At 37.8% G+C, this 12845-nt stretch overlaps 1 protein-coding gene across 3 annotated transcripts in view; it reads left to right on the forward strand.

Moving 5' to 3' along the window:
• The window catches only part of LOC106931118 (uncharacterized), a 42339-nt gene extending 29709 nt beyond the window's left edge, over nt 1-12630 (forward strand). The window contains exons 13-16 of one of the 3 annotated variants that reach the window (XR_001421006.2): nt 445-572; nt 2605-2850; nt 9958-10057; nt 12361-12630. Coding sequence is in view for 2 of the 3 variants with exons in the window: in XM_015009059.2 (XP_014864545.2) it covers nt 445-572; nt 2605-2850; nt 9954-10035 (456 nt within the window). In the remaining variant the exon portion in view is untranslated. Of the gene's footprint in view, nt 1-444; nt 573-2604; nt 2851-9953; nt 10058-12360 lie in introns of all 3 variants that reach the window. The other 2 variants (XM_015009059.2, XM_015009068.2) reach the window with 2 other exon arrangements.
• Nucleotides 12631-12845: the final 215 nt, after the last annotated feature.

A 12845-nucleotide genomic window follows, 5' to 3' on the forward strand; every position in this document is an offset into this window, starting at 1 on the left:
TGTTACGAACTTGTAAACTGTGGCTGTGATTGCCCTTTGGAGTCGCATGGTGGTCTAGAAGTTGATCATAGATTTCTTCCTTTGTTGGGCGATTTAGATTTAGTTTACATGGTCTGGAATTGGAAAAACAACATTCAAGAACAAGAGATTAATTTGTCACTACGTAACTTATGTAGTGGAACTACATAAGTTGTTAAAATATGACAAAATAATCAATGACATTTATACGGTTTTAGTACACTTTTCAAATACAACTCTTTCTAATGGATTTGTGCTTCCGTCAGTATTTAGAGTTGCACAAACCAGTCAAAGAGACTGTTAATAAACACAACAAGGAGGAAATTGATACATTTCATTTTGCCAGACTTAATGAATATTGAACGTCCCAATATTTCTGTCTTTAACAATATGGGATTTATTTCAGTTTTTTGTCTTTTTTCTTAGGTGAGATTGAAAAGGCAGAGCAAGCAGAAAAGTAGCATCCACCAGCCTGAAGGACAAGGGGGCGGTGGAGAGGTGGCTGTAGCCCCTGTTACTGGGAACAAACCTGCTGGCTGTGGGAAAAGTGAAAGGTTAGAACATTTAATTTTTTCAAGCATGAAACAACAAACTTGCTGCTACTTATTTTCAATACACTTATGAAAGCATTATTCTTATTTGACTTTGGGTTTAGCAGTACTCCTAAGTACCAACATATTTCAGCTGCTGTTTTCTTCATATGTGGATGTTTCATATGAAAAAAATATGGACTAGACAAGAATCATCAAGCACATGAAACATATAGTAAAGCTTTCTGAAACTCATGCTCATTTAATGTTTATGATGCCATAAATCGTTTTCTCAGCATTTTATGATCCTTTTTATTGCCCCAGCTGTAATTTATATGACTGTCTCACTTTTCATCGTCAACGTTTTTTTATTTCTCACTAAAGTAGCTCAATCTTGATTCCCACAATATATGCTTTTTTCCCTTCAGCTATAAGGGCTGTAAATTCCCTTTTCTCTGTGATGTAACCTCAGATTAAATCTGAGTTAAGAGTTCATCTTTTCCAGGTTTTGTTGGTCAGCTGGCCGCTGATCAGAACATTGGAACAAAGGCCTATATAAACCAAGTTCTATACATTAACTTTGAATTATTCAGTAAACATTTTTCTATTGTTTTCTAATATTTTGTCCAATTATCTGGAAAATGGCAGCACAGACGCACATTTGCTCATAAAAACATGCAAATCCTTCATGATTTGTTTGTTTCCTGTTAATTTATTTTCATTTAATGTTTCTCTGATTCCCACACGATGCACACTTTGCAGCTGTTTGCTTGCAAATCAGGCTTGCTACGTGTGAAGATGCACGCTTATGGAAGGGATCATTTATATGATCTTCCTGGAGCCATGGAAGCTGTTTCAGTAATGTTAAAAATTTCTGCTATTCCACAAAGTCTTCCTGTTTTTTTTGTTGTTGTTGATAAAGCGGGTCAGTTTTCCAGCCACATTCAGAATTTCTCAATAGTCCTCTAATCTTCTCATTGTAATGCTGCTCCTTTTGCCCTGTCAGCACATGGCAGACAGCAGAAACATTCGGTACCTTTTGAGTGGTTTGTGTGTTTGTATTTATCTGTGCATCCTCCCCTGTGTGAATGTATGCACAAAGTTGCACCCATGCTTCAAGAATGCTTGTAATTCCTCGCAGCTTTGCTCTTTGTGTCGAGTGGATCAGGTTATTTGAAGCATGCGGTGGGTCATCGGGGGTCACAAAAGGGATTATTGTTATTGTGTGGCAAATTAGCTGTAGACAAGAGGAGGCAACAGGACAATCGTCAGCTTGCTTCAATGTTAAAAAGAATGCCAGGAACTTAAAAAAACCATATGAGGGTTCAGAAAACATGACAGATGTTTGACTGCGTACTTATAATTGTAGTAAAACTGCATTTAATGAATTTGTCCACCACCATTTTGCCATAGCTTTCTTTGTGTGGGGTGGTGTAATATTTTAACTTGACTGATGGTTCTTTCCAGTACATAAAAATAACTCGACTCAAGTTGAGAAATTATTTAGAAAGTAAAAATAATCTACAGTACGATTACATTTAATGCAAGCAAACCACAAACGGGTTGTTTTAACAGTTAACTGACAGCAGCTCGTACAGTCTCACAATAATTAAAAGAAAAAGGCCCAACAATATTGGGACATTTTACCTCAACGCAACACCCAAAAGATTAAGACAATAGTTTTTTCCAAACGTTTTTAAAACCAAAAATCCTTGAATTTCAGGATCTATGCATTCATGTCCTGCATTCCAATAGTCTGTGACTTGTTGGGCTTTCTGATGCTTTGACTGTAACTTTTCAGTGACACAAAGGAAAGTCTGACAATTTCACGTGTTTTTGCCGTCATGGAGTTGAAGAATATGCCATCCAGTTTTCCTCCCTGGTGTCTTGCAGTGAGCTTGAAATTTGTCATTCTTAGAGGAACCTTTTCTTTTTTCTTTTTTTCATGGGGATTTTTAAAGCAAAAATAATTATCGTATGTATTAATCTAAATTTCAGTTGCTGAACAAACATTTGGGAGCTCATGTAAACCTACTCTTTGTTCTTCTGTTTGAAGATATCAGCAAACCTTTGAGAGATCTGGTGCAGGGTCTGTTGGCAAAGTGGCTCATCGTCGTAGCAACCGCATCCGTACTCATGCCAGAGCGAAATCTCATCGTCTTCCTCGAAATGAGAGGAGCTCAGTGGACCAGAATCCTAACTCCAGTGCGATTCTCTCCTCCACCACTCCCTCGAGTCCCCAACCCACCAGTGCTTCTCAAAGTGGAGAACCCCATGAAACATTCAACGCAGCTCTCATCAGGTAAGATTAACAAGTTACTTTTGCTTTCCAAGTAGCTTTAAATTTCGAAAGCTGTTCTACACTCATGGAAAACAAAGGAGGCATGATGTCTTTCTGCTATAGGATTTTTCAATTCTTTCAGTTTTATTTCAAGCATAAAAATAAGCCAAAGAGTTTGAAGAAAAGTTGCAGCCACTTGTGTTGTAGATTCCCAACAACAAACAAAATAAATCCCCTTAATCCTAAACTTAGCTCTGTGTATTCTTCTATACAATGAACATCAAGAACTCCAAGAAAAAGTTTCTCTCTGCTGGACATGACCCTGCAGCCAACTCTTACTCCTTTGCGGAGTAAGTTATTTATCCAGTGAAGACATTTAGTTGAATGCACAGTATACTACAACATGCTGACTTGACTTTAACAAAGGTTTATATGAAACCATACACCACAGACTGTAGCCTGACCTCTATAAGAATGAGTGTGGAAACTCGCTTTTACCCTCATCGACAATTTCTTTAGAAAGATATGTGTACCAAAAGAGCAACGTTTTAGGACATGTTAAAAATGCCAGCACTGCTTAGCTTAATTCTAATAGTCATGATTTTCCAAACCAACCCCTGGGAAGACCCAAATGGTCATTAAAGAGCTCAAACTTGCAGAGTTAAGCTTTTTTTATTTTATTGTGAGATGACGGATGTAATGGAAAGCTGTGGTCAGAGTTAAAGTCTGTATGGTAAGCAGAGGCAGCCACATCAGAGTTTATCAGGTTTCACACAATCAAATGAGCAGCTCGTAATATTCAGTCAGTCCTGTTTAAGGCTTTGGTTATAGGAAGTGGGCTTGTTTTTCAGACTGTAATCCCCCACATCAAAGATCAGTTTTCCTCCTCTCAATTTCCTTTAAAACTGTTGGACTTCAGGGGAGGCAATTAGAGGGCTGTCACTACTATAAATTATTTGTTGTAAACTAGGTTAAGTGTTATGTGTATCACATATTTTGTTATTTTTACCCTTTTTTTTATTTAACAACCTAAAGGGGTTCCTCTTTTGTTGTATTTCATAAATATGTCTGAATAATGTGTGGGCAAAACAAGTTTTTATATATTCAGTCAGCTGACGCAAAAAACCCGTCAAAATATATCGATGTGATCGTTTTTTTGTTTTTTTTATTTAGCGTATTATAACAAAACAAGCCGACCATCTTAGGCAGGGGTCCCCAAACTACGGCCCGCGGGCCGGATCCGGCCCGCCACGTCATTTGGTCCGGCCCCCTGAACAATGCCGGATCCGGCCCGCCTGCTCATACCAGAGAGCATTCAGTGTTTTTTTTCATATATTGTATTTTCCAGTTTATATGTGGATTTTTCTTCAACCACCAGGGGGCTTTTGAGCAAATGTGAAACTTACTTTCCCTCAATGGAATATATACTCGTCAGTCACCGTTTCACTCACGGTTTTTTCCATTTGCATTTTGGGTAAAAATCTATCCAAAAGCGCGAATGTGTCGTCGTCTCCCCCGCCCCCCGCTCGACAGTTTCAAATACAGACCCCCCCCCCCCCCGCTCGACAGTTTCGAATACAGAACAACCCCCCCCCCGTCGATAAGAATTTCTTTGTTTTTTTTAACTGCAAAAACTAAGACCGGCCCCCGACCACAGAAAGGAACAGCTATGTGGCCCTCGCAGGAAAAAGTTTGGGGACCCCTGATCTTAGAGGACGACCCTCTTGATACAAGAGAAAACTCAGATTTTTAGGAAAATGGCCACTAATCAATTAATCTTTGGTCAATCGATCAGATCAATCATCTCTAGATTAAGTCATCAATTGAGAACAACAAAAAGGTAAGGGTGCAACTTGAAGGGTTTTGTTTATATAATGAAAGCTATTTAAAAATAAGATTAGTTCTGAATTTGCATTATTATAGTAAAATCTTATTTTGTTTCGTCTAGAAAAGGTGTCATTTTAATTAATCGACTTTTTTTTTTTCAGAAAGCACGTCAAAAAAATTTTATTTACTGAATAAGTCCATAAATAAATGGTGCAAATACAATAAATCTATTAGTAACCACGGTTTTCTTATGATATGTGCTGCCACGGACCAGCGACGTGACAGCTGGAAGCAAATTGTTGCGTTTCTAGTTTTCAAATATGAAATGAATTTGTGTGACTGACGGACTCACAAATTCAGGAAAGTGAAACGCCTCCTGTTGAGTTTTCCACTCGTGCATCTAAGCAGGGCGGAAAAATAAACTTGTAATTTCCTGCTTGGTGAGCTACACACCTTCTGAACATTTTGTCCTGTTCAAGAATTTTCCAGGAAGTCGATGCACTTGGAGTAATAATTTAAAATCTGCTTATTGCTTCAAATGCATTGTGGTGCCACAATTTCAATTAATAAACATTATTTTGACTGACCATCCACAACAATACCAAGCTGAGAAACATGCAGCAAAGATCCGTGATAACAGACGTTCATGAAATTAAGCCTAAAAGATGTGTCCCAGCAGGACATACAAACATAGCAGCGATTTGTTTAAAATCTCTAAATAATTTATGTTCCTTTATGGATGTCTTTTGGTTTCATTTGTGTTTTAGAACATAACAGCAGTAAATAATTTCAACCAACTCTTGAAGCTCCTAAAACGCTACATTAGCAGTAGAATTGAAATCCTTTCTCTCTGTAGACAAGCTGGGAGCTGTAAAAACTTTTAAAGTTAAACATAATTTATAGTTTCTTCTGGGTTTTCTGAAAAGTAATGCTGAGAAATTTCCACCCATCCCTTCTTCTTGGTTCTTTTCCACAGAGGTCTTCCCTGAAGGTTCAGCTATAATACTGCCTCTCGCATCACCGTTTTCTGGCGTACTTTTCTACCTAAGTAATCTGTATTCTGTTGGATACAGTGGAAACGGATTGGGATAAGTGCCTAAACTTGCACAACCGATCACTAGTTTTATTGTTCGTGTTTCGCTGTCAGTTTTGACAACGTTAAATGCTCATCCGTCTGTCCTCTTTCAGGAAAGTATTTAGTAGAACAGCAAGCAGGATGGCATGTTTTTCAACGTAAGCAACTCATAAATTAACGAAACTGACAAACGTGCCAGGTGACTAGCTCAACCAGTTATTTGGCAGTCATATTTGAACAGGCTGTTCCATGTTTAAACACATATTCACGTTGCATCAGGTTAGTTTTATGTTGAATACATAATGTTTATGTTTTCTATGTTGTAGTTTCAGAATGAATTTTTAAATGCACTGGGTTTTTTTTGCATTTTTTTTTTTTTATGGAAGCTGCGTGTGTGTATATAAATTAAAACGAAGGCACACCTCGGATGACATTCCAAAACATTTTGGATTTTTTTTTTTTCTTATTCTTTCATTTTACAAACACAATACAAATAATTATTTAGGATGTAGTAATTATTTAACTAAGAGATGCTGGTGTTTTATTAATTCCGACAAAGGTTAAATACAGGGTTGAAAAGCTGCAACTAAATCTGTATCCAGCGAGGGGGTTAAAGTCATAACCGCTGTTTATGAGGACAGCAATTAAAATGCAGAAGCTTAACCTAATTAGGCAGAATGTTCCCCACAAAATAGCGGCAGTGCGCACGTGACTCTGCTCTCTGCCAGAAGGGGACTAGCTGGAGAAAAAAAAAAAAAAAAAGAGCATCGAGCTCGTCGTGCGTTTGTCGGCTGAGGCTTGTCATCTGATCCTTCAGTGTTGTGGGTCGTATGCTGAGCAGTGTGGGAGCCACTGTCGTACTCACTTCTCTTCTCCTCCCACCTGGGGAATCTGGTTGTGTTCACATGTTTTATGGCACACTTAGTAATTTGCTTTTGTGTTGTTTATCCTTCTAGCAGCGGAGAACAGCTTAAAAAGAACCCCACTATTTCTTTCTATTGCTAACTATGTGGTTCTTGAGAAACGTATATCCAGCCCATTCATGTCCTTGTTTGTGTGTTGTGGTGTTATGTAACAGTGTTGAGAGGTTACAGGGTGGATGAGTGATCAAACACAGACAGAACAAATTCTATGCAAAGAAGCAGAGCGGCAGTGAAAACAGTGGAAGTGTTTGGTGCAAAGACACACAAAAGGGACCCATCCGCACAAATCCAAGCCAGTCAAGTGTCGCTTTAATCACTGTGTCCTGTTATTTAAGGTAGAGTCAGAATGAATCGCACAATGTTTTAGTTAAGTTTACAGATTCAGAGTCACAGCTGACGAGTTTGGTATTTGCTGTCAGTGGGGGTTTCTATTAGAATGCCTGTCCAGGGATTTTCCGCAGGAAATTAAAAATGGTCAAATTTCTGTCGCCGGTCAGCATGTATGTTTAATAAACATGAATGCCTCCCTTAAAAAGCTATTTGTTGCTTTCGCCACTGTAGTCTTGAGAAAAAATCCATCCACATGACAGAGTATTCTAGTTTGAAGTGCAGTATAAAGTGGTGTCGTAGATCATCAGTTCTGCTTTTTCTTTTTTAAATGTGCTCAAAATTATTGCCCCGTTTTTCTCTTCAAGGGCAGATTTAATGGAAGGGACATCACTCTCCCATTCTTCCATCTAAAAGCTTGAGGTATCAATCTTAGTTTTCTGGTCGGTCTTTCGACAAACACAATTAAACTCCATGATGGCACACTAAGCTGGTTTGAAATATGATCACTTTAATTGCTAATATTGTTATGATGTCATAATGGATCCACTTTTTGCTGATTTAACCTTTTAGCCAAATGCCCCGGCACCCTCCGCACTGTCTGCAGATTGCTATTCCCTTGAAACCCTGCACCATTCTAGTCTTTTATTTATGACATCATTCCTGATTCCCAGCAATTCCCGGCTGTTGTTTGGTGTGCATTTCAGCTGGCTTCAGCGGTACTAACTTTTAACAATGTGAATGCCAAGACTCTGCGGGTCACACTCGAGTGAAAAGGGGGAGAAAGAAAGAGTCCCACTGATATCCCACACCTCGGCGTTTGTTTGATCAAAGACTCTGCCTCCAGCATTTCAGGCTCACAAACAGTCAGAGCCTGGCAGAACCAACAGAGCTAGCTCCGTGAAGAAGAAATGCAAAACTTGTTTTACTAAATTTCCTTAAGATTCTGTTTAGCAAAAAGGTTTTGCTCAAATTAAATGTTATTCAGAATATTAAAAAGATTAAATCTGATATAATTTCCACATTTGGGCATCCATTCGCGCACAGCTGTTTTTCTCAGTACTAATGTGTTGAACTTTTGTTGCTTTTGCATCAAGTATCAAGCATCATCTAGCATCTCATAACTAGCATGTTTTCTTTCACAAATTGCAATGGTAATCACATACCGCGATGCTAATATAACTTAAAAGTTTATGCCATGTCTCCCTCAAATATTCCAAATAATTTAGCATACTAAAGTAGACTACTTTAATTATGATTGTTGTATTTACTCATCTTGTACCTAGCGGTTGACAGGCTAAGCTACGTCTTTTCTTACCCTGATAGCTGTGAGTATCAAGGTAACAAAAGACCTTCAAGTCCAAGAATTTGTCCTTTTTCAAGTTTATTGGTTTGCGAATTCACGACGGTGACTTCCTTCGCATCAGCAAATGAAAAGGATGTCAAATTAAGCAAAGATTTTGAGAAAAGGAGACTTTTTCCTTATTTTCCTCTTTTTCTTTAATAGATTTGCAAAAACGGGAAGTGCCCCACATCAGGAGACGTTACTTCCGGTTATGAAAAAGGCCTATTAAAGCTAGCATAAAATATTGCAGTAAATTAGTGAATAGTAATAAATCCCTGAATGAAGAACGGCCAAGATGTCTTGTGGAGGCTAAATAGAAAAGGGTCCCCCTCATGCTAGCTGTACACAGAAGTTAGATTGGATTTGTTGGCCATAAATTACTTTGAGCAATAGTTATCTTTTTTTCTCCCAAGGTGACAAGCTATGTGTCATTCCTTATTGAAAAATAGAAAAAGCATTGCTTGTGAGACGTTGCCTAGAAACGTGTCATAAGACATTGCCCATCCTCAATCTTCCTGAAAAGGTTTTGTTTGAATGAAACTCTGTGCAGTGAATGGAAAAGGTCACAGTTAATGACTGTAATGCTAACACCTTGGAGGTTAGAAATATAAAAGGAAATGGAGCCTGGCGAAAAAAGGACAATAGACACTGTAAGTCCTCTGGTGACCAGGGAGTGTAGAGGTATTTATTTATTACATGGTCGTATTTCTTGTCATCTTTTTTTTCTTCCCTCAACACTTTTGACCCTTTTTAAGCCGTTTTCTACACCTGCATGGATGTGTAACTTGCCAAGACCTGGCTCAGTTTTAAATGTAATTTAACTTAAACAGCAAATTTTAATTTAGGTTTATTTAGTCTTTTCTCTAGAATGCATTTGTTTTAGAAACAATTTTATTAATCTGACATCTTTTAGATTTTGTTTTACTACATTTGATGCTTATAAATGTACATCAATTCAATTTACTAAAATATGAAATCATTCATGAATGTTTGACCATTTTCTGTCTTCAGGTAAAAAAAAATATTGTTGCAAAAGTGTTTTGTCTTTTTTATTATTTTTATGGATGAAATAGAAATTACATTCCACAGTACACGGAAACAAAGATCAACTTTCATTTGAAATCACAAAACCCAATAATCTTAAAAGAAAGGTTGTCTCTTGTATATGACAAATAACAAATGCATTGTGTACAAAATAACCATCGTAAAATATAAATTAATTTTCTCAAGTTAGAGTTTATTGAATGTTGAAAACTTGAACAAGTCTGGAAGTCCTGGGATGTATGTGACCTTCCAGCAGAAATTTTCATTTGCAGAGCGTACTTCATGTTCATGGACTGAAGGCGGTTTCTTGCATCCTGTTGGTCCTAGTTTCACATCCTCTGAACAGTGAGAAAGGAAAACGTTGTGTTTGAGAAGCCCTGAAAGCTCACCCTGATCTTATGCTCCTCGTGTTTTAAACAAACAGTCATGCTAGAGTTCTTTAGTAACTTCCCTCTACTTCCTGTACCCATATGTTAGATTGTATCTGATACTGTTCTGCGAACACCTGCTGAGGACAGGATGGGGGGGAGATGGTGCTGTAAAGGTTGGTGATGTATGACTAAGTCTATTGTCTCTGTTTTAGAAAGATGGAGCCTGTCACCAAGTTGTCAAAAAGACATTTGTTGGTAAAAAATAATCAGCCATACAAAGAAAGGACGCACTAACCAGACATCAAAAGACACAACAGTAAGTTATTGGCTGGTTTTATCACCAAACAGTATTTTTAAGTCAAACCATCGTTGGAGGTGGGTGTTCTTCTTTGTCTCGCTTTTCCTTCCTCCCACCACGCTTGTTTGAGCTTCGCCCCAACCTTAGCTTATTGTCTTCAGACCTATACAGTCTGGTCTGTTTGGTGGAACTTGTTTGGCAGTAAAATAGTTTTGTCATTTTATATTTTAAAATAAATTACCGTTTATGTTGGATAACACTGTTCAGTAGGCACAGTTAATATCAAATGCAGCTAAAACGGATAGCTGGTGTCGGCACAGGCCAATGATGTTTACGAATGCTCTGTACTGAACTAGAGGTATTGTCAACTCGCTCTATAATTCATAAAGTTAATCTAGTGATGCAGATTTGCGTTTAGAACTTGTAGGCTACTTTATTAGTTACACCTATTCAGTTGCTTGTTAGCTCAATTAATCATGCGTTTTCAGCTTCTAGAAGGGGTCTGAAGGATTTATGGAAATTCAAAATGAGTGTCAGAATAGAGGAAAAGGGAGAACGTAAGGGTGTTTTAAATGTGTGTAGCTGTTGGTGCGATGTGATATAAGATTTCTATCAGCTTTGAAATCAAAACGTTTTATTAATTTTCTAAATTTGGGACCGGCTGTTCCAGGAAATATTAATTAAAGCTTTACATTTTGAGGAATCCTGCTTCTTTTTGTCAAACATTTGTGTTTTCCTGAAATTTTTGTATTGTCTCTTAAAGATGTACGTGGCGTGACTGTTCCTCAGTGTGAGGAGTGCTTTCATTGGTCAGTATGTCCAATGACAAGGACTAAACAAACTCAGTCCATTTACTCCTACTGTTTTAACTTGAGTGCAGAGGATGTGTCGTCTAAAACGGATGACTGAAGTTGGTCACCTGGAGCGGTCACAAACATCTCAACAGACTAAAGAGGTCCACTTTTCGATAATGTTTTTATTGATCAAATACGACTGTGAGGACAAATGTAGTCACACTTTTGAGTCTTGAAAAGCTTGGAGCTTTGAGATTGCCATGTTCTATGCTGCTGTTGTATTTGTATGCACTGACAGTACTCTCTTTTCTTTCTTTCATTTTGTACTCATGTCAGGTAAAATGAATAGGCCCAGTTCATTGGTGCTTAGAAGGGGGCATTTAAGTCTGCAAAGACTTGCTTATATGAGTTATAATGCGGCGCCAGCGTCGGGGACCCCTTTGCTGTGACGCTGAATGAATCTATAGAGTCCGTCTTTAGTTAAAACCACACTGCTGGTCATACTAAATGGCTGTTTTGTGTCAGATTTGTTCTGCCTGTTACCACATGTAGACTAAAGCCACCATGGCTAACCTGCTCATACTAATTACTCTTTATGCTCTGTAACAAATGAGCCTGAAAGAACTGGCTCAAAGATGCAGACTAAAAAACATTTCCCGCATTTAAACAGTAAATGCTTTCACCACAACTTCATTCTCAAAACACACTGATGGTTTAATCTGAGCATTTCTCAGCTCATAGCGTGCAGGCCCCATTGCACTGCTTCTGATTTTAAGTAAAATCGAACATCAAGGTGTACATAAAAAAATATTTATATATATTAGTTTTCTGTACAGGAAGCTCAAAGTTGTCATACTATTTGTGGAATTGTTACACTGGCACCTAAAAGGAGAACTCAAAAATTCAAGATGGCGATAGATGGTAGAAAATGTGAAATGGTAATTACATTTGCAATAAGAAATGATTATCAAATTGAAGAAGTAAAATATATTACTCTGTGTGCTGAATGTTACATACAAGTATATAATTTAAAAAATTACTGATCTATTGAAATAACGTTTTAATGATATTCAGATCTGGAATATGTCTGCTGTGGGGTAAACATTAATCTTTGTGGTTTGTTTGGACTTGAGTGGTTTGAGTGATGAGCAAATTGCCAAAGGCTGAGTGAGATTATGGGTCTTGGTGCAGTTTTCATTAACATAGTGCTTCGGTAAATATTTTTCCCGTGATGGTTTACTGTAATAATTCTGTCCCAACTGGAATCAGGAATCCATAAAGAAACCTGGTTTTCCTTAGAAAGCAACTTAGCTCCATGTCAGACTTAAAGTGTTGAGCGTCAAGAGTTTCATTTCCAAAAGTAATTCTCTCACACCATTGGTCCAGAGAAGGTAGCAATGGGCCCCGATGTTGTAAATACAATTTTTGCACAACATTTCTCAAAGTGCAAAAAAAATTGTCTTGAAAGTACCAATCACCGTGTGGGAAATATGCTAAACTGATTCTCTGTTCTGATTCTTTTTCCAGAGAATTATCATCCAGACATCAGACCGGTTTGCCCTTCACGAATGCCAGAGAATCAAAGCTGATTTAAAAGCTAAGAACAGCAGAACATGAAAGTACCAACCAGGATTTATCAAAATGTTGAGCTGCAAATCTGCTGGTTGTTTGAAACTGTCTTCTCCAGGAATTTGTTGCTTTCATAACAATTTATTGTTTCATGTTTGTCTTTTCCAATACTTCACACACTTTCTTTTTAATTGCCTCAGAAAGGTTTAATAAAATGCATATTTTTAATTGTCTGATTGGTCCTTTTTTTTTCCCTAGGTTGGTCTTAAGTGAGTGTGTGATGGCGCTGCTTTTTCGTACAGTGCAATTATCTTCACTCACAATGGAAATGAAATTTAATCCTCCGCTGCTACGGTATGTTGACAGATGTCACAGTCTGTCACGCACGCTTTGATTTTAAAATGCTGGTAAAATTGTATCTGGGAGCTATGATGTCTTCAAAT

This window comes from Poecilia mexicana, unplaced genomic scaffold (assembly GCF_051168715.1).
Source record: "Poecilia mexicana isolate PSO_F unplaced genomic scaffold, ASM5116871v1 scaffold_6, whole genome shotgun sequence".
Lineage (NCBI taxonomy): Eukaryota > Metazoa > Chordata > Actinopteri > Cyprinodontiformes > Poeciliidae > Poecilia > Poecilia mexicana.